This window comes from Haemaphysalis longicornis, unplaced genomic scaffold, assembly GCF_048455015.1.
Source record: "Haemaphysalis longicornis isolate Haplotype H1 unplaced genomic scaffold, Haemaphysalis longicornis Haplotype H1 scaffold_1, whole genome shotgun sequence".
In the NCBI taxonomy this organism is placed as follows: Eukaryota; Metazoa; Arthropoda; class Arachnida; order Ixodida; family Ixodidae; genus Haemaphysalis; species Haemaphysalis longicornis.
Window position 1 is genome coordinate 300,259,897 of NW_027526203.1, and position 21,220 is coordinate 300,281,116.

Consider the following 21,220-nt stretch of genomic DNA (forward strand, 5'->3'; position numbering starts at 1 on the left):
AGTCTTCTTCATCGGGATGAGTTTTGCCGCAGGAGCGGCAGACGGTTTGGGAAGGGCAATATTTGGACAGGTCGTCATTTTCGCGCTCATCGGGGTTTTTTCTAGCTTTTTTTTTGCCATAGCTACTGCGCGTGCCAGTAACGCTCGGCGATTATGCACGCGCTCACGAGCGCTCGCAATTTTCTTGGTAGTTTCGCCGGCAACGGCGAACTTAAGACATGCAAGAAAATAAGGTGGTTTGGTATCGTATAGGTCGGTTTAGGAGCGGGGCGCAGCATATCAACACGTTTAATTAACGTTCTGCATCGCACAGGAAGTACACGACGCGGATCTTGCTCCGTGGTGCCGGGCTTGTACCTATCTCGGAACGAAATATACCTTCGGGTGGTGCACGGAGTAAGAACAAGACAGGAAGGGAAACCAGGCTTCCTAGCGCGGCCAATAGAGAGGAGTTTAGCACTCCGCATGCGCCGTCTGTTCCGTTTGTACCGTGTTGACCGGAACCCGACTGGGCACTCGCGAATTACTTCCGGCAGGGTGGATTAGTTCCGCCGCATTCGTTACGATCGGGGGTTTTCTCCTCGCCGTGCCCGTGCGCGCAGACGCGGTCGGGTCCCGGTCAACGCAGTACGAACGGAACACACCGAAAATACGGACTGCTAAAACTGCGGCAGATCTGCTGCGGGTGAAAAAACTGCGCGGCCGCCACGATCGGAAGTTCACTGCGCAGCCACGGAATTAATTGCGGCCGCTGTCATTTCGTCCATCAGGTGCCGCTACTCTCTCCTTCGCCATCACAGCTACGAAGCTGCTTTGCAGCCCACCTTGGTTTTCAATGTGACATTATCTGGTCGCTCGCCCTCGCTTGCCGCAATGGGCCGTTTCCCCTCCTGTATACTTTGCTCTGTGGCGCTGTATAATTGTCACTACCAAGATGCGGCTCAAACCGCTTGGACATTCAGATTGGTAGAAAGCAGTTATTTGAATGTTGCCTCGGGTGTTGAAATACACTGCCTAAAACTGCTAATACTACGATACTAATTCTACAATAGGGAAGGCTGAAACGAAGCCTCGCTTCATGTTTTTTTTTTATTCCGTTAATAAGTTGATAAACGCTTCTTTAATCGGCCAGTGATTCCTCAGGCGTGACTTAAGTGTGCCTGCCGAGGCTTTCTCGAAATATTGATAGATTTGAGAAGTCGTTTACATACGGTTGTATAGCTGGGCATTAGCATGCGGCAAGTTTTTTTGTGGCATGTACAATGGGAATCATTACTTTCAGGAAATGATTCCTGTCTCATTCGCAATTGCTATGACAGAAAAAAAGGCAATTTGTTATGATGCAGGTGATTTCAAAGCTACAAGAAGCTGCGCCTTATGTTTCTGTAACTACATTCAGGCGTCCATAGTTGTGTTCGAGGAGTTGTGCGTACAAGTGAAAGCATTTTTCGCCACAACTTACGCTAGAACAGGTTTCCGACATCTACTGTGGAGAGAGAGAGAGACTGAGAGAGAGAGAAAATTCGGTGAATGGTAAAGGTGAGAGTGAGCTAAACCCAAACTATATTAATTGGTACAGGACTAACCATGTGGGAGTTATTTCAATAAAAATGTGTATGCGAATCGAGAATTGCGCCTGTTGTTTCCGTCTGTTTAGTCGCTGTGTTGCGCAACCTCTTATCGGTGCCTGTCTTGCCGTTTTAAAGCATCTCATATTTTTTGCAGGCATGAATACGCACAGTGGCAGCCCGCATATCGGCGGGGGGTTACTCCCAGCCCAATTTGATGTATTATATTCCTATTTATGCAGACACTGCAAGGCTTATATATTTGCGGACTACAAAAACAAACACTTGTTACTTTGTTTTGTTGTGCACACGGCATTTTCTGCAAAGGAAAGTTTGACATCCATGAGTGAAACTTAATCGCAAAAAGACACAGGGACGAATGCAGCCAGGACCTGGACGAATTTTTCCTCATCTGCGAAGTTTCTGAGGAAGCTGTATAGCTTTCCTTTGTAGCCGTACGCCTGCATTCAGGTGGATGTCAAACTTTCCTTTGCAGAACCTTACTTTACCTTGGGGATTTCCCCTGAATCTGCTCGATTGGCATTTTCTGCAGTTGCCTCATGCCGAGTTGAACACGAATACAGAAAGTCACAAATCTATTCGTGCTTTCTTAAACTTTTTGTCGGGGTACTATATCCGCTGAGTACAGCGGCGTCGAAAGCAGATAATGCGTGTATTGTCATCGGTATTAACTCTTTCGCTACCGCAGGAAAATTGACCGATTTGAAGGGGTCCAAGAAAACATTTTTTCCTGCTAAAAAAATTGGTTAGGCACTAATTACAGGAGCACAAAATGCAGAATATTTAACGGCCTTTCCAATAACACCAGTTTTTTAGATATGTTTATATATGATAGTTGTGAAAAAAAATATCAAAATCAAAATTTTTGTCAAGTTGTCGAAGAAAATGATAAAAAAGGAGTTGTGTATATCAAACCACCGCTGGTAGAAAAAAAAATTAGAATATACATTTTGTAAGAAAACATTTCAAAAACACGCCCCAGAAAAAAATGTCGACTTGCGCGGAACAGTTTGTCAGATATAAAAAAAAAATGTTAGCACGCACGGTGCTCGTGTCTTGCGGTGAAGCCCAACCTCCAATTCAAAATGTGCAATTTCGGGGGGTTCCCTGGAATAAATCTTGCGATTTGACATTATCAGAGGCACAAATTTATAAGAGGCACCAGAGGCACCAATTGGGAATTGCGCAATCAAAGACATTGTTTTTGCGGGGCAAAATGCCACGTTACCAAAGGAAGCGCCACTAAATAACGATAAAACGCGACCAGGGACCGTAGGAAGCCCTGAAGTGTCTTCATTGTTTTTTTCTCTAAATGACATAGACACTATGTAAACTAAACACTCGCCTGCGTCTCTGTTTTATGATACCAAAGCGCAGAAGTGAAAAATCTTCAGTCGATTGATTGATTCTGAGGTTTAACGCGTCGAGGCTATACAGGCGACGAGGCGCGCCGTAGTGGAGGGCTCCGGATTAATTTTTACCACCTGCGGATCTTTAACGTGCGCCGAAATCTCAAACACATGAGCGTTTTCTCTTTTCGCCTCCATCAGGAAAGCGGCCGCCATGGCCGGGAATCAAACCCGCGTCCGTGGGCTCAGCAGCACAACGCTTTAGCCACTGAGCCACCGCGGCGGGTAAAAACAAAATCAAATAGTCAAATAGTGTGCCAGACCTATTAGTACGCTACAAATTCGCTCTTGTGGTCACTGTGATGGTAATTTAGAGATGGGTTGTCGTGAACTAGGCCGCCGGGAGCGCCTTAGAGGGATCTGAACTCACTTTTGATCCAGGAAACGCAATAGAATGGAACGCATAACTTTAAACGCCAAAAACGTTAGTTAGCGCGTCATAGTAATCTTCAAACATTTACCTCGAGCAAGTAAATTAATTTTTAAACATTTTGCTGCATTGCGCAAGTGTATGAGGGTCGGTCACGCGACTTTTAACTAATCGGTACTTCAGTTCTTGATTGTTATTTACTACAATCGTTTGGTTTGGCTTACAGGTGCGGAGTTGCGCAAAAAATCAGATAATATCACTCCAAGGTGGTGCGACCTAAAGCAATAGCCGCTGACGTACGGCAACACGATAACAGTGATTTCCCCAAGGGCAATACCTTGTACGTTACGTCTCATGTTGAGGCTGTAAACCGAGAAATAGAATCCCGAGAGTGGGCACGTGGGCACCAGGGCATTGGCCGGGGCGGATAAACCTCCGCATAAAATAGTGGGTATTGGCCTTGCCATTTCGTGCCAACTCCCGTGGAGATGGGTCATGTGTGCCTCATGCGTGCTTGTGTGCATGGGTGGCATGGGCCTGTAAAAGCAACCGCATGCATTTTTTTGTGTGGTTGTTGTCTGCAGCTGTGGCTAAATCTGCAAGTCAAGATCAATTTTTCTTCTCCCTTCTGAGCCGTAGAACAGGCAACTATGTTTGAATACTGAACGCGTTTTGTACATTGTCATTCGCCTCATGATCGACCACCACGCAAAACCGCAGCCTCATACCAACTGGTTCTTTTCGAAATAAGTTGCTCAAGTTCGATAGTGGCCGCAGGTGCGGGACTCCTCGGTGAATTTGGGCTGTAGATGCTGCAATATCATTTCGCAGTTCTAGTGTGTGGAGTATTATCTTGCTGTTGATGTGTCCTGTGAACTCTGTCATGCGATTTGCGAAATGTATTTTTGTGTGACTATATTTGAATGTTATAAAGAAAAAAAAATACTAGTTGTCGAGTTTTTTTATGATTCCAGCCTCTTAAGCAACGAGGGACCTGCGTTGGATTCCCAGAATTTCCGAACTGGCTAAAGGATTTGGTTTTTCGTATCGGTGCTCGGTCGCTCATGCCCGTGTGCAACGGAGCAACCGCCCCACACAGACAGCGGCAGACACGCCGGCAAAAAGTACCCCTACAATAAACTATTGAGAGCTGCAACTGTAAAACTGCGTTCGTAATATACTCTGTATTTTTATTTTTGCAGCACCGTTGTTCTACCACGCGCTGATGCAACTACCTTCTAAGCCAATCCTGCGGTTCAGATTCACCGCAGTACACTTGACTGGCCAACCCATGCCGCAAACACAGCAAATTCGGCGAATGACAGCAACGCAGATACCACTGGTCTTAAAATATTATCGGCTCAGTGGCTTGGCGCAGTGCAGAACGTGATGCTACCCTTGCGTGATGCCTCAACGCAGACCGAGTTGAATCGTAGGCGCCACAGCGTCATTCGCCTGAATGTCATTGTTGGCTACATGGATTGGTCATTGAAATGCGTAGTAGTAAGGCTGAACCACTAGATTTTCATAGAGTGTATACTGTGAAACGATACATACACATAAGGCACTCTGAGAACTCTTTTAACACAAGATTGCAATACGAATACACAAAAGACTTTACCGTGGCAATATTTCTTCGGAGAAAACTCCAGAGAAAAAACTGGGGCCCTCCGGCCCCTTCCAGTAACTTCGCTTTTCGAGGGAGGAGAAAGATTCTTCAGACAAAACCACTCAGCACGTCAACATTCCCGAAGCACGGCCACAGCTCCACGCACCTAGCACAGTGGGCTTCTCACAGCAAAGAAGGGTCAAGTCGGCACAACCTAATTTTCTTCTCGCGTGACGTCTTGGCAGCGCTTGGCGCTCAGACATAATCAGGTGGATACAAGGGGATCGCGTCGTTCGTGATGCTGCTGCTGCCGCGTCAACATCAGGTACTGGGCCAACTGGCCGCTTCGAAGGACGGTAAGATGGCCCCACAGTGCATCACTTGGCCAGTGCTCATACATTTATTTATTTATTTATTTATTTATTTATTTATTTATTTATTTATTTATTTATTTATTTATTTATTTATTTATTTATTTATTTATTTATTTATTTATTTATTTATTTATTTATTTATTTATAAAATACTGCCACCCTTGAAACAAGGGCTTAGGCAGGAGTGGGAGGAACAGACAAGGTGATAATACAATGCACGACAGGAAAACACAGGGCACACTGAACCCTAACAAAAGTTGTCTACAACGGGACTGCACCAAAAAGAACAAAAAATAGCAAAAAAAACAGTGAACATGCGCGTTGCACATACGAAAGCACAATGTGTGATGGTGGACAGGTAAAAAAAAAAGTTGAGCAATGCTGCCAACAGTAGCAGGCAAGCGCACGCTATGGGCGGAAAAAACTACAACAGTCGTATATCAACACGTAATTGCACTACGCATAAAAAGGGCGATCGCAACCAGACAAAACAAAGCGTAATAATACATGGTGTACATGAACCCTGCCCACAAACACGCCTCATATGAGCAAGAAAACTTAAGCGTATGAGCATGCCGAAGTTTCCTTAAGCATGCGCCTAAAGGATGCAGTGGTAGGGCAGTCTATCAAGCTCGCTGGTAATCGGCTCCACTCGCGTGTAGTCCGCGGAAAGAATGGATTTTGAAAGACTTTAGTGCGACAATAAACCTCGGCTAGATTTTAGTGTGGAAAGCGTGGGTAGAGCGCTTATGGGCACGTGTTAAGTATGCGTTGGTAGCAAGAGACAGGTTTTCATGGTAGAGTAGATTTACAGTGTTTTAGGCGGTGGTGGCAACGTCTTATTTCAAGGTTTTAAGCTCGGCTAGATTTAAAAGCACTGTAGGGGAAATATGCCAACTGTAAGCATTGTAGACAAATCTCATCGATTTTCTTTGGACGCCTTCGAGCATGGGTATATTCTGGTCAGTATACGGGTCCCACACAATAGACGCATATTCTAAAAGTGGTCTTACGAAAGTTTTATATGCGAGTAGTTTAACATCTGGGGGACAACTTCGCAGTGGCCGTCCAAGGTAACCAAGCTTGCGAATAGCCTTATTTTGATATTCAAAACGTGCGCATTCCACCTAAGATCTGCTGAAATTGTGACCCCTAAATTTTTAAAACTGTTAACACTAAAAATAGATTGGCCTTTGATGAAGTACGAGGATTGCAAAGGGGTACATTTTCTTGTTAGTGACATAAACACAGTTTCTTTAAAATTTGTAGTCATGTGCCAAGTGGAGCACCATTCGTCTATTTTGGTGAGAGCTTCGTTTAGGAAAATTTGGTCTGCATTATTGTGTATTTCGTGGTAAAGAATGCAATCATCGGCAAAAATTTTTATCTTGACAGGTACTTTTGAGAAGAAATCATTAGCGAAAATCAGAAAAAAGCAACGGTCCAAGTACCGAGCCCTGGGGGATGCCAGAAAGAACTAGTGAGGATGTGGAGGACGTGTTACCTTTACTTCCACACTAGCACCGAAGGTTAAGGTAAGATTTAATCCATGCCATGAGGGTATCATTTTTAAAAATGGGTCTGATTTTTAATCAGAGTTTGCAGCGGGAGACGCGATCGAAGGCCTTTTCGAAATCAAGAAATATTATGTCTACTTGACTTTGACGATCTAGTGCTGACGCGAAATCGTGGATTGTCTCCAGTAGCTGCGTTACTGCAGATCGCACTCGACGGAAGCCATGTTGACGCTTGTCAAGTACACTGCGTGTGTCTAAAAAGGCTATACGGTTTTTTTTTGTTTTGCTGGACAACATCACAAAATTTAGCGGGGATTCAAAAAATATGTAGGGTGTACTAGTTAACAATCTGTGCCGGTATTTGTTCTCTCGAAATCTTGCCTGTGCACTTGCTTTAATGTTTTAATCCTGTCGTGACTATAATTCTGGTTCTTGACGCTTGCGTTATCTTGTTATATTCTTCCTAGAAATGTAATTGTTGGTACCGACTTCGCACTAAAGGACCAAGCGTCAACGAATTATCTGTTTTCACGTCTTCACAAGGTCGAAGGTACTTTTTATCACATGATATAAAACTTCCGTAGAACAAAAGTTGAATTACTTTTTTTTTTTCAGAAACTCACCCAAAACGCTGTTGGGCCAAATGCGAAAGGCATTTAGAACACCGGCTTCACTTGAAAAAATTTTAGTAAACCCCAGGCTACACTTGTACGATCATTATCCGCTACAGGGGTCACTCATGGATCCTCAATATTCCAAAGGGCGAATTTTGTTTCCACACTTATATAGTACAATGCTGGGAAACCATAGTTTCGTTGAGCTCACAATAATATCACACAACCACAGAGAGACGCAATGTGCGCAATAGTCAAGACCATGCAAAGAAGCGAAAACGTGTTGGGTAAGTAACATGTAATACTAGCCGCTTTGCTGGCTGATAGCGGTGATGGTTTTAATCCCTATTTTACAGGCTGCGAATAAGTGAATGTTCTCACGTTCAGGACTCAAGGGCAGCACATATTCAAAAGATTTCTCAGCAGTAGTAGCACAAATATATGTGAGGCATTTATCACAAACAATTACATATTTAACGCTTTGTATAAAACTAGCGGTAGTACCCGGTGGTGCTCGGGTGGGCCACTATACTAATGAATATAATGAGTATAACAGCTGTTCAGCTATTTCTTACTTGTCATGATTAGCTAGCTCACCGTGAAGTTTTCCACAATTACGAACTCCTGCCTGCTGTCGATACATGAGCTTCTATAGCGGAGGCGTGTGGTAACGGGAAACGACTGGAAATCGTGTTTTATTAGAACTCTCCTAGAACACTCCCGAAATAAATTGTGCCAAGATGATGTGCTCATACGACTACTTACTCATGGGAAGTTTTATCTCAGTGGGTATGAAGGATACTCGATCAGTCACAGTTTTATGATAAACTAGCGGTAGTACCGGGCGATGCCTGGGTAGGCCACTATACAAATGACACTAATGGGTATAACACGTGTTCAGTAATTTCTTACTGGTCATAATTAGGTAGTTCGTGAAGTCTCGACTGCTGTCAATACAGGGCTCGTACGAGAGGCAAGCGGTAATGGGAAACGGCTGGAACTCGTGTTTTATTGGAAATTTCCCGAAACAAATTGTACCAAGATGGTGCAACCAAGCGACTACTTACCCATGGGAAGTGTTATCTCAGTAGGTATGGATGGTACTCATCAGTTACAGTTCTATGATAAATAACATGGTCTGCTACGGGAGGCGCGGGGTTGCAGAAAGTCCCAACAGATGGCGAGCGCTATGGGACGGCGAGAAAATTGAACTAAATTTCAAGTTTAGAAGGGTGTATGTTAAAAAATTCTGGTGGCCCCATTAAGCGCGTGCTAAGACAAAACCCTGAAATTGGTTTTTGGACAACTGTATGGGCAGCACTTGCAAGCAGACACGAATTGTATATATCAGCGGGCCGCATGGTTATTGAGTAATCCGTAAAAAACAGTTTTCCCGAAATACTGATTGTCCCTGTCAGGTGGGTGTTGTAAAAAAATCTTCTTGTTTATTTACCTGCAAAAGTTACCTATGTCAAAAAAGCAGTTCAATATTTGAACAGGCGCGTGATAAAAAATAAATATCTCAGTAACAGTTTGAGCGCATTTTTTCACTCTCTTCCTTGCATAATTTTTGAGTTTCAGCAATATGAGCTCCTACAACATAATCACATAATGCTCCTGAAATCTGAATCCGTTTGAATGAGCAGTCTGACTAAGCGTTGACATGGCTCGGTAGGCCGTTTCGGTTAGAAAGACGTCATTTAAAATCCAATGCAACGCCAACTCGCCCAGGAAACCGTATATGTACACGCCATTTAAAATAGTTTTTTCGCCTTTTTACCGGCGTCGTATGGCGAAATCCGTAAAACAGGTTTTCTGCATTTGTATGAGGAACATTTATTAGCAAAAACAAATTGTATAAATCAATCAGTGACGCATTTATTGGAGAATCTTTCAGAACACCCATGTTCTTCCGAAATGCAGAATCGGTCCAATAGTTTGGTTAGAGGAAAACCGTAAAACTACTTTTTAGATGTTCGTAAGGGCTACACATATAAACGACATGCACTTAAATATGTGAACGGGCGAGAGACATGAGGACAAATTTACGAAAACACTGTTTCCTCCTTTTCCTTGCTTATGAGTGCAGTTTCGGGAAATCCCGTCTTAGTGAGCCCCTACGTAATGACACGAATGTACTGCCGAAATAGCAATTCTCTAGTTGTAGCAGTTTTAGCTGGGCGTTGATGAATCGGTCAGTCAGTCAGTCAGTCAGTCGAACAGTCATTCATTCATTCATTCATTCATTCATTCATTCATTCATTCATTCATTCATTCATTCATTCATTCATTCATTCATTCGTTTAGTCAGTCAGTCAGTCAGTCAGTCAGTCAGCCAGTCAGTCAGTCAGTCAGTCAGTCAGTCAGTCAGTCGGGTGCTTCTACGAGATGCGTGTGGCTGCGCAGTGTCTCCGCATATGGCGAGTGCTGTGCGAACGCGGGAAAATTCAACTTAATTCCACGTCCAGAGGCGCGTAAGTTAAAAAGCCCCGCTGGCCCCTTTACGTGCTTGTTAGATCAAAATCATGAAATTAGTTTTTAAACAACTGTACGGGAAGCATTTGCAAGCAAAAAGGACTTGAATATATCAACGGATTGTATAGTTATTGAGGAATCTCTAAAAACACGCAATTTGCCCGAAATCCTGATTGTCCCTATTAGGTGGGTTTCATGGAAAAATTTTCTGATGCAGCGTTTAAATACCTCTATATCTTCCTATATGAACAAAAACCACCTCAATATTTGAACTGGCCTGCGATAAGAAATAAATATCCGAAAAAAGATTTCAGCGCTTTTCTACCTTCACGAAATTGGTCGGCCATATCTATGGTAAAAATATCCTTCGCGGGCGCTATTATAATCGAACCAATTCGCGACAAACTGGTCGGCCATATCTATGGGATGAATATCCTTCGCGGGCGTTATTATAATCGAACCAATTCGTGACGGTAGGAGTCCAGTGTGTGACGAGAGAGCTGCATCGCCGCTTTGCTTGCGACCGAGCAATAGTGCGCTCAGTGCGTCCGCTTCCCCGCGGGCAGCTTACGACGCGACTTAACGAATTAACTTGTTACATCAAAGGGAATGAACTGACAGGAATCAAATGGAAATAAAGAGTTTTAGGAGAAATCAAAGTAGATTAAAGGAAAATAAACTGGATGAATAAAGTGAGTTGGGTTGATTTAAAGACAATCAAAGCCCCACTTATTCCCGATCTTAAATCGCTTTGCTTCGCTTCTATAACTATAGAAGTGAAGCAAAGGGATTTGTGATGGCGAAGTAAGTGATTAAAGTGGTTTACTCAGCGAGTAATGTGGCTGAACAGGCGATTAAAGGGGTGTCTCAGCGAATTAAGACGAACAACTAAGCGATTAAAGCGGATGACTGGGGTTTACAGGAGTGGACTAAGCGAAACAGGGGGCATGACTTAAATAATTAGGGCGAATGTCCGCAGCTCATCCCGTCTTTGAGTCAATGATCCATCCCTATCACGTTTATGGTCTACTGGCAGCCACTCCGTTAAACGGATAGTCCACCTGTTGTCCCTCATAGGCGTGACGTGCCCTACCCATGCCCATTTTCTTCACTTAATTTGAGCCATGATGTCCCCACAAGTCTGTTCCCTAATCCGCGAAGCTGTTTTCTTATCCCTAGGTGTTACCCCAAGCATCCGTATTTTCATAGCAGGTTGGCCGACTTAAGTTCCCTTTCAAATCGCTACGTGAGACCCCAAGTTTCTGCCCCATACGTCATTGCCGGAAGAACGCTTTGGTTGTACACCAGCATTTTGAGCCACAGAGGAAGCTTGTTATTTAGGATATCAGAACCCCTAGCGAAAACAGACCACCCCATACTTACTCTGAGGTTAATTTACTTTTCATTGTTGGGATCACCACTTACGACTCGCCCAAGACAGACGTAATCGCACACTCTTTCCAAGAGTTCGTACCTACCTTGAAGTCCTGTTTTTTGGCATGCTTATTGAATTTCTTTTCTTGGTGTTTATCATTTTTTGGTGTTTACTTTTTATCCTACAACCAAACTTCCCGGCAGGTTTTCGGTGAAATTGTCATACCAGGAAAGAACTAGACAGAAAATAGCGCCGTTAGACGGAATACACGTGTACAAATGCACCAAGATGTCGAGACGAAATGTCCAAACAACTTTGCACCTCGTGCGCAATTTTGCATGTGCTATCTCAGGCCACTCGGGCTATCGCCTTCAGTTCGTTTTAGGGATAACGGAAGACCCTATGAATTTTGGCAGTCGTCTGTTGACGGCGGAAGTAAATATGCACGCAACTCAACACAGTGGGTTTTGGAGCGCTTACGTACGCTGTCATGCCAGTACGAATTTCGTGGCGAAGCTGTGTTATGTAGCAGCTTCAGTGCACGACACTCCATTTCTTTTAGTTTCAGTTAAAAAAAAACTCTATTTCAAGGCTCCTGTAAGTTCGCTTTATAGTTCTAACTGCGTTAAGTCATAAACCATCGAAAACTGTGCGCTTCACGTAGAAACCTGTGACAGTTTTCCCCTCCAAGACATGGAAGTGTTTCTTTGAAGTTTCTAGAGCACTTGCATGTAATTACAAGCCGAGATCGTACATCGGCTGTTTCCATGGGTGCCGCGGACAAGAAAAGAAAGTACTACGCTGCCAACTCTGCTCCTTTGAGAAGCATTTTAAAAAAGACAATGAAGTTTATTCTCTTTCACTCCCCTGAAAGCGTCTTTCAGAACAGACACATCTCCAACGTGATAGAACATAAAAATGATGTGAACAGGTAGATGCTCGATGTTTTCGAGCTGTGAACATATTACGTATACACCAGCCGTATATATCAGATTCCTGGTACACCCGATACCCAGTACAAGGCGTGTATGACGTTTCAAGTTTACTTGCTCATTCATACCGAGAACCAAACAGCGTTCACGGCGTTAAGGCCTCCTAGCGGCAGGCGAGAATATGAAAAATTGGTTTCTCGTTTTACCCACCTTATGACGGAAACTTAGTGCTCAAGTGGTATGAAGGTCTCAGCCATTTGTAGTAGAATGTAAATCGAGCCTTAGTCAATGCCGCTGTACACCCTCAGTGGACGCTTATTGCAATAGAGGCCACCGACCAGTGAACCAGACAACCGTTGATCTCTGTCTTCCAGGGAACGCAAATTAATCAGGGAGAACACTGTGCTGATTCAAGTTCCTCTTTTTAGCTTGGAGACAGAGCACGTATTCGGAGAAACGCCTTAAAGCAGCGTAGAAGGATACACATCATCGGCAATGCTGATTTCAGTAACTACGATGTTTTGTCCCCCTAACACAAAATGTAACACACGGATGGCCCACGAAGATTTCCCGAGGTAGAGAGATATTTTATTCACAAGTATCTTCATGTTTTCTTAGAGTGCCGAGGGTTGTTATATAGTATAGCAAACATGTTATCACAGACCGAGTCCTGCTCACCCTCTGTCGTCTCCTGCAGACGGAAGTCGCCGACACAACTGAAAGCGGAAAAATTCATTGGTGGAGAAGGGGGGCGCTGAGAGTCGACTGTGTTTTCAAAGACTTTCGGTGTAAGAGCACCCTGTAATTCAGAGGCTGATCTTTTGCCGCAAGAATACCAATACAGATATGATTTTAAAAAAGTAGCAATGTTCGAAGTACAAAAGCAAGCTAAGTCTTTGATACTGTGCCATGAACTCTGTGTGCTTTTAATTCAGGAACATCGATACCGCCATAAAGAGCATCATAGGGCGCCCTTTAGCGATTCTGTTAGGAGAAAAGTTGCGCTCCTACGGTATACTATAACGAAGCCATTCGACAAAAAAAAAGGCTTTCCGGAGCAGCACTGCCTCTAAAAAAATAAAGTGAAGCAGTGAAGAAAATAGACCAGCAACGGCAACTTCGGCTGTTGTTCTGAAGTTCAATTTCCGGATTAAGACGGCAGTTCTTTTTCCCCCTGAATTTCCATGGTACTGTACGGCCTCTATCAGTTTCGGTTCAGACAGATAGAGAGAGAATAAACATCCTTTTTGGTGTATCGTTGAAGGAGTGCTTTCAGGGTGCCATCCTTATTCCAGGACTCCAGTTGTCATAGCGAGAAAACTATCTTGTGTAATAATAAAAAAAGGCGCCCCTATCCTTCCAGGGCCTGATCATGACGCGCGTTCCGAAGGGGCAATCAGCTCAGTTCTTGAACGATTTGGATAAGTTGAGGACAGACGAAGTTCAAATTATAGGTAAGTACACTTGCTTATAACATTTGTCAACGTCCACATGTTAGTTGCCCATTTACTTTAAGGAATTGTCCTCTATAGGCGAGCATGTTAGTGTTATATATACAGAAAGAACAGGATACGGACATGTGCAGATCAATATAAATCGGCTATTTCCTCCTGTACTGCCATTTTGGTAGAGTGCTTTAGCTGACTTTCCGTAACAAAGAGCAGGCGTGTAGGCCAACGTGCCCGACTAACTAGAGTTGATGGAGTTGTTGAGGATATATGTACTGTGTGGAAAGGGTATTTTAAGTGTTTCGACTGGAAAAAAAATGAGCATAAAAATTAAACCTTTCATACTGAATGAGATGCTCCGTGTTTTCTAGCTATTATGTATTTTACCCAAAACTAAACCCTTAACAATTACTGATTAAAATGCATTTTAATGTTTCTAAATAACTGTAAGAGTTGCTGAATTCAAACACTGGCTGGGTAGCCGTGACCATGAAATTGTTGTAATCCCATGACAAAACGATCTGTACAAAACAAGGGTAATCGCGGAGCAGCAAATCGATGCTCATTTTGTATACCTTGCTTAAAGGCGACAAAAAAGGCAGCTTAAATGTAGTTTAATACGATAGGTAAAGTTATACGAAGCTTGCAGCGGATGTATGGGGGCTAGTTAATTATTAATATTTATTGAAGGAGTACGTAGCCGTGGGCATGGAAAAGGTCAATGCGGTTGCTAACGCAGACTAACAAGCTAACGCAAGCTACACTGCTAATAGTTTGTGTCAACAAGTGGTGCTATCGTCTTGATAAAAAACACAACTTCCAACGTAAAAAACAATACGGGCGATATAATATAGAGCTTTGAAATGAAGATTAGCTTAAGTTAAAACGCACCTTGTCTTGCAGGTCTTGCAAATACGTTTACACCCGTGGCGAAAACTCGCAAGAGTTACACGAAATGAAATAACCAATCGAGTCCACACAATCACGGCAGTCTGAAAGTTTTATTTATACCATAGTCATGGCTTCAAGAAGGCGGTTCATTTTCCTTTGCCGATAGGGATCTCGACACCGATGCCAACTTGGGTTTGAGGCTTGCCCTGGTACGTTTTCCCGTCGAAGCGGCTCACGCCGTGGGAAACCGCGCCCGATGCGACAACTCGGGTGCCGTCTCTGCCACGGTAGAGGTCGTACTCCCCACGGACTGTGCCGCCCACGTTGAAGTTGCGGTGATTCCGGCCTCCGCCTTGGGCTTCCAGGCCGAACCGGTGCTGCAGTGGGACGCCATTAAAAAGTTCAGAGGCTGGCAAAATCTGGGCGCGTATCAAAACCACTTGCAAACTGTTTTTGCCTCGGTTTGGTGCAACCGGGCTTTCACCTGTACACAATTACGTAAGCCTAAGCTCACCCTGCTGATGCGTAACATAAAAGGCTGTCTGCACCCTTGCGAAAGTTGAAAAGCACCGACGTCATGCTCTCCAACCGCTTCTGCAGTAAGATAGTGGCCGGCTTGCCACTAAAGGGGTGTGCCGTACGCAAACTAATGAACAAAAAATCAATGAAAGCTACTTTTCTGAAGGCTTACGAGAATTGAGACATTTTTTTTAATATGTCTGCAGTTATGGGAAACGAAAGCACGGAAGTGGCCTCAATTAGTTCAAGGCACGAGTGGTTCCTCCGTGCCGTTTCATTACTCGATACCCACTTTTGACCACGCGTCATTGGGTTTGTGGGTGCCCGACTTGGCAAGAATTCGGAAGCTTTCCGACGCAAAGAAATGTGGTTTACTTTCATTAAAATTAATTTCAATGTGAACTAGTTTTAATGTCGGAAAATTTATACTAGCACTTCATCACTTTAATAAGTTCATAAATCCGCAAAGTGATTCATCCATTACATAGACCTTGCACTACATATTACAATTACAGTGGCTTAATCACTGAGAAAGTGATGAAATTAGCACAAATAGAATACGTGGCTACTTTCTATCACGCCGGCCTATAAGTTATCACGCAGACATCTGTGGAGTATGACTCTTGGTACATGCCGATGATATCTTAATTTTTGATTAAGAACACTTGGAAAAAGCCGTTAGTAAAAACCTACACCTCTCAGTGCTCAGTGGTAGCTCATTTGCTTCAAATGTGATCAAGGCACGTTTTCAAGCTTTTATTGATGTTTTCGATTAACTACGTCATGGAAGGAGCGACATGTTTACCACCAAGAGATGCTAGCTTCATGGCGGGAGGCGGAATACTCTAATTCAATGTCATCGTGAAACTACAAATGATACTAATACAAAGATGGCAAACAATATTGAATCCACCGTGTACAAAAAGAAAAAAACAACAACCTGGGCTTCATTCTCTTACATGATGTTAAACTGTGCCATGTATACGTACATATCTGCATTCATCAATCCCTTGTGCCCCTTACTACGCCCTCTTCTAAAGCCTAAAAAAGAATTTGGCCCAAAATTTACTTTCACATTCGTCTAGATTTCCATGCCGAAGTGCTTTCAGAAAAGCTATACCGAGCCTATATAATATGCCAGCTGTGGAAGCCCCGCCTTTTAAATGATGAGACATGCGTGCCTACCAATCTTCCCTGCATCTGTTAAAATCACACGTTACGTATGAAATTGCAATGCGTATTGCCACGGAATACTTCCTTTCCAGTAAAGCCATATCAAGAAATAAATAATTGCGGGCTCAACCTGTGCAGTATGATTTCAAATTAGACCTTACCCGTGGAGGTTGGGGTTGAAAATTGAAGTTGGGTCGTCGTCTCTGGAATAGGTATAACAACATAACCATGTCATGCTTGCATTATCTTGCAGCCATAAAATTGGACATAGGGCACATTGCATCATCACTCTGAGGCGGATAGTCTGAATTTCAGTATTTTGTACACATTGAAAATAACCGAAGTGTCAGTATTTGAAACAAACATACGAAAGTAGTTTGATGTCTCTCACGGATGTGTAATAATTATTTTTATTTATTTTAATTCCATCATAACTTATGGCGTATGTTTCCCCAATAATATTTAAATTACTCATGACCGTGTGACTTAGTCACACCCTTACAAATCTCAGAGGAATCGTAGAGAAAATTCAATGCGATTGCGTTGGGTCTACAGTTACTGCGAGCATATGTACAGACCCAGCACGCAGTGGATTCCTTTGGTGATATCTAAAACTTCCCTCTATAGCCGCAGTTTAATTAAAAACTTGTAGTTGAGGAAAAAATGTGCATGACTTCCAGGAAGAAAGGTGCAGCGCTTCTGAGAGAAAGATGAAGTAACAGAGCGCATGTAATGCCATTCTCTGTCTATCTTCGCCAATTAGCGATGTACCTTTCTACGTAGGATCGTCATTGAACCGATGCTGACTTTGAGAACTTCATACAACATACAGTAAAGCGGAAAATTATAAACGAATGCAAAACCAACGATAAAGCTACCCAAATAACACTAACGCGGTAAATGTGTACGTCGCTGCAAAAGCAGCAGTTTGGATTGAGAGCGTACGAGTTGTCTGCAGGCAAAGAGGAAGACACAACACGCATACAACATAAACGTAACCTCGTGCTCATGGTGGTTCAAAAGGCAGAAAAGGACAGATAAGGGTGTCGCCGCTGAGCTACAAAGCTTTTTGTCACATTTAATAGGTGAATCTTCATTTCAGAGTACTCACTTGGGCGCTGCAGACGGAAAGGGCTGGAATAAAACAAGATAGAAATGTAAACCCATATTGACACATTCCCCAATTAATTCAACCGAGCGAAAAATCGCTTACCAGCAAGTGCGACAAGCAACACAAACGTTTCGAAGCGGGCCATGGTAGATGCGCGTGTGCTGTAGTTATTACCCACTACAGAAGCAGACTGCCAAACCTCCGGAGACTAGCAGCTTTTATGGGCAGCCACTAAGCCCTTGCCGGGACTCGCGTCACCGCGACAGGGGTGCCCTATTTCCGGCAAGTGCTTCCGAGTTTTCAGTGCAAGAAAATCCGCTAACGCAACTACCAAGAAAATAAATCTCCTGACGCAGAGCGCAAGAAGGGTGTACACTGAGTGTGGGCGACAGCGTAATCAGACGGCAGAAGCTTGAGTGAATACTTTCGCGTTCTCCGCCAAGCCTTTCTCCCGCGCCCAAACGTTACCGGACCTCGGTAACAAACACCGTTTCCCGCATGGGTCGTCCTGAATTGGCCTATTTCCGACAGCCTCGCAAGACGGAGCCCAGGCAGCACGTGGCGTGGGAGATTTTCTCCGCGCCACTATCTGTTGCATGCGTCCGCACTCATGCAGCCGTTGGGATTCCCGCGCTCTCAAGCTGCGTTGTTCCGTCTCTTGCGGGTGCCGTAAGCGGCGCTGACGTGCGTTTCGCCTTTGCGTCCTTCACGTCAGTCATCAGCGGGCCGCGGGGAAGCCCCGTCGAGGCGGCAATGACCGCGGGACACGCGCTGCCAGCCCCGCTCAACCTTCCATTCTTATTCCGCATTTTTTTGTTAAGCGCGCATCACCAGCACTCGGGAATTGACGCAGAGGCATTGGTTTCTCACGTGGGTATGCACTCTGGCATGACAGAGCCATTCAAAGCTGAGTCGAAGTTGTTCGAACGTGACGAGCCCTTGTTGATAGAAAAACAAAAACATAGTAGGTTTCATTCACGAGCGGTGCTTTTAGAAGTTTAGCGTATCATTCTGACAGACAGACAGACAGACAGACAGACAGACAGACAGACAGACAGACAGACAGAAGGACGGACGGACTGACAGACAGACAGACAGACAGACAGACAGACAGACAGACAGACAGACAGACAGACAGACTGACAGACAGACACATGGAATTGAACAGGGAAAAAACTGTTCTGATGCGGATAACCAGACAAACGGTACCGAGCACATATTTTTATAAAATTCGAGATTGCATTATGTGTGAGGTCACCGACTACAAATACCTTGGCGTCACATTCACAAGCGATTTAAAATGGTCAGCCCATATCTCGACAAGATGTGCGTCGGCAATGCGTAAGCTATATTTTCTCAAAAGAAAACTCAGAAGCGCCCCGCGGCCTTATAAGCTACGTATATATATATATATATGTATATATATATATATATATATATATATATATATATATATATATATATATATATATATATATATATATATATATATATATATATATATATATATATATATATATATATATATATATATATATATATATATATATACACACACACATTGATTACGAGAAGGGCTGTCTTTGGTTGCCGTAGCAAATAGTAAAAAATGGGTATAGCTTCTAACACAACTGTTTATTGGTCGACGTTTCGATCGGATGCCGATCTTGAAAGACCGGCATCCGATCGAAACGTCGACCAATAAACAGTTTTGTTAGAAGCTATACCCATTTTTTACTATATATATATATATATATATATATGTAGTATAAGTATATAATTATAAGTATTATAAGCTAAGATTCTAGCTTATAATACTTTTGTAAGGAGTAACATAGAATATACAGCGGTAATATGGGACCCAAATACGAAAAAAGATAAAACTCAACTAGACCTAGTGAACCGCAAAGCCGTGAAATTTATACTTGGCAAGTACAAAAGGCAGGACTCACCTACTCAGTTAATGCAGGATAATCAAATTCAGACCTTGGAAACTCGCCGAACAATTAGTCGTATTGTATTCTTACACAAATGTCTCTCAGAAAAATTTAAATTAAAGCTACCCGATTGTGTAAAACCTCTCACAACGGGGAGGACTCGTCACAATCACCAACATTCATTAGCTCCAACCTTCGCAAAAACAAATAGCTACAAGTACAGTTTCTTTCCTGAAACAATTCAAGATTGGAATTCACTTCCTGCACAATTATTTCTTCGTTCCAATTTCGTCACTGAGTTAGAAAAACATTTCTCTCATTAAATTTTGGGGACAGACATTTATTCATTCTTGTCAATGTGGGACCTTCTTTATGTGAATAGTGTCGTGCATTCTACGTTGTACCCACTCCTGCTTGGTCGAAATTTTTGGCCTGCAGTACTGTCAAATAAATTTATTTTTCATTTACTTACTTGGGAAGGTTTCTGCTCAGCGCACTGCTGTTATTCAGTACCCGGGGAGTGTTGTTTAACCACTCCAGTCTCGAACAACCTCCACAAAAAGAAAAAAGCTTACAGCAGAACATCATAGACTCGAAGACGATCATGTGGTTCAGGTTCCTCGCACTGCACTCGCTTGAGCAATCGATGTAACCAATAATGAATTTCGGCAAATGACAATGCTTAACCTATATGACTTAACTCAAAAGTTCAGTCTGCGAAGTGGCATCACGCAATACAAGCATGACGTTCGTAGCGCCTGGGCACAGACCACATTTTCCCATAAAATTGTATGCACCTGGCTGGCATTCACAAAATTTGCTTTGTTGGAGGCCCGCATTCGTTACCCGAGTGCATTGTGTGGAAGATAAACCGCGGGATTGCTTTAGAATGTCGGCACTAACATCAAAGGAAGGTATACTGCGACGAGTCTATTACTGCTCAACGCTGCCTGTAATAGCATTGCAAATAACAAAGTAAAAAACACGTTTTATTGAACAAGAGAATATTTACATGAAAGCGAATTTAGGTGTCAATTAGATACACCCGCAAACATGCTAAAATGCATACACGATATGCCTTGCAGCAATACCGAAACCTAATGCAGGAGGGTTGTATTGTTGTTTTAAAACGTGCAGTGAAACCAATCAGAGGATATGAGAGAGATACAAAATTGGGAGATGGCTTCAAGTGAGTTTGTAGCTGAGAGCTCGTTCAGGATTAAAACTTTCTTTTCCAGTAGAACTGTCAGAAATTACACTGGACCTGTTTCGTAAAAAAGTAAACAGTTTCACAGTACAATCCCACTACAAAAATTAATGCTTTTACGCCAAATACCAGGCAATCAAACGGTTTTTAAATAATTTCGTGTTTTCCCAAATTTTGTCGATCTGATAAGCTATCCCGACCAATTTCTTCCATGGTCTGTTTGAAGCGGAAGGAACCGGTGGTTGTTGCGAATTCAGTGATTAGGGTAATTCGGCCTCGCGAAGTCTTGAATACGACTTTTTACGCAGCTAATTTAATTTAATTTCGCGTTAAAATAGCCCCGAGGGTTATTTTGATGAGACAATCTCGACTGGAGCAATGGTTTTATGTTGTTCTTTAGCACCTAGCCAACACCTCACCTCAGCATTTCACATTGCTGTGTACAGTGTTGTTCAGCTGTTACAAACTCGGTCCTTATACACACCATGCCTGCTACAATTTTCTTCCATTCGAAGCATTACTGACATCAATGAAGCGGTAGTGTATAAAGTATCGTATTTCAAATTATTCGCTTACTGCACCAAATGTGCCATGGCAAGAGCTTTGGGAAGAAATACGGGCCGCAACCAAAAACCAACAGTCAGCAAACTTGATAACCAAAAAAAATTAT

At 43.1% G+C, this 21,220-nt stretch overlaps 1 protein-coding gene across 1 annotated transcript; it reads right to left on the minus strand.

Annotated features, from left to right (window-relative positions):
• Window positions 1–14,699: 14,699 nt before the first annotated feature.
• On the minus strand, window positions 14,700–17,904 carry LOC144149156 (uncharacterized). Its single transcript, XM_077680697.1, has 4 exons — window positions 17,509–17,904; window positions 17,407–17,429; window positions 16,457–16,498; window positions 14,700–14,980 (listed from the first exon to the last, which is right to left on the minus strand). The coding sequence occupies exons 1-4, from the start codon at window positions 17,549–17,551 to the stop codon at window positions 14,750–14,752; spliced, it is 339 nt and encodes a 112-aa protein (XP_077536823.1). The 5' UTR covers window positions 17,552–17,904; the 3' UTR covers window positions 14,700–14,749.
• Window positions 17,905–21,220: the final 3,316 nt, after the last annotated feature.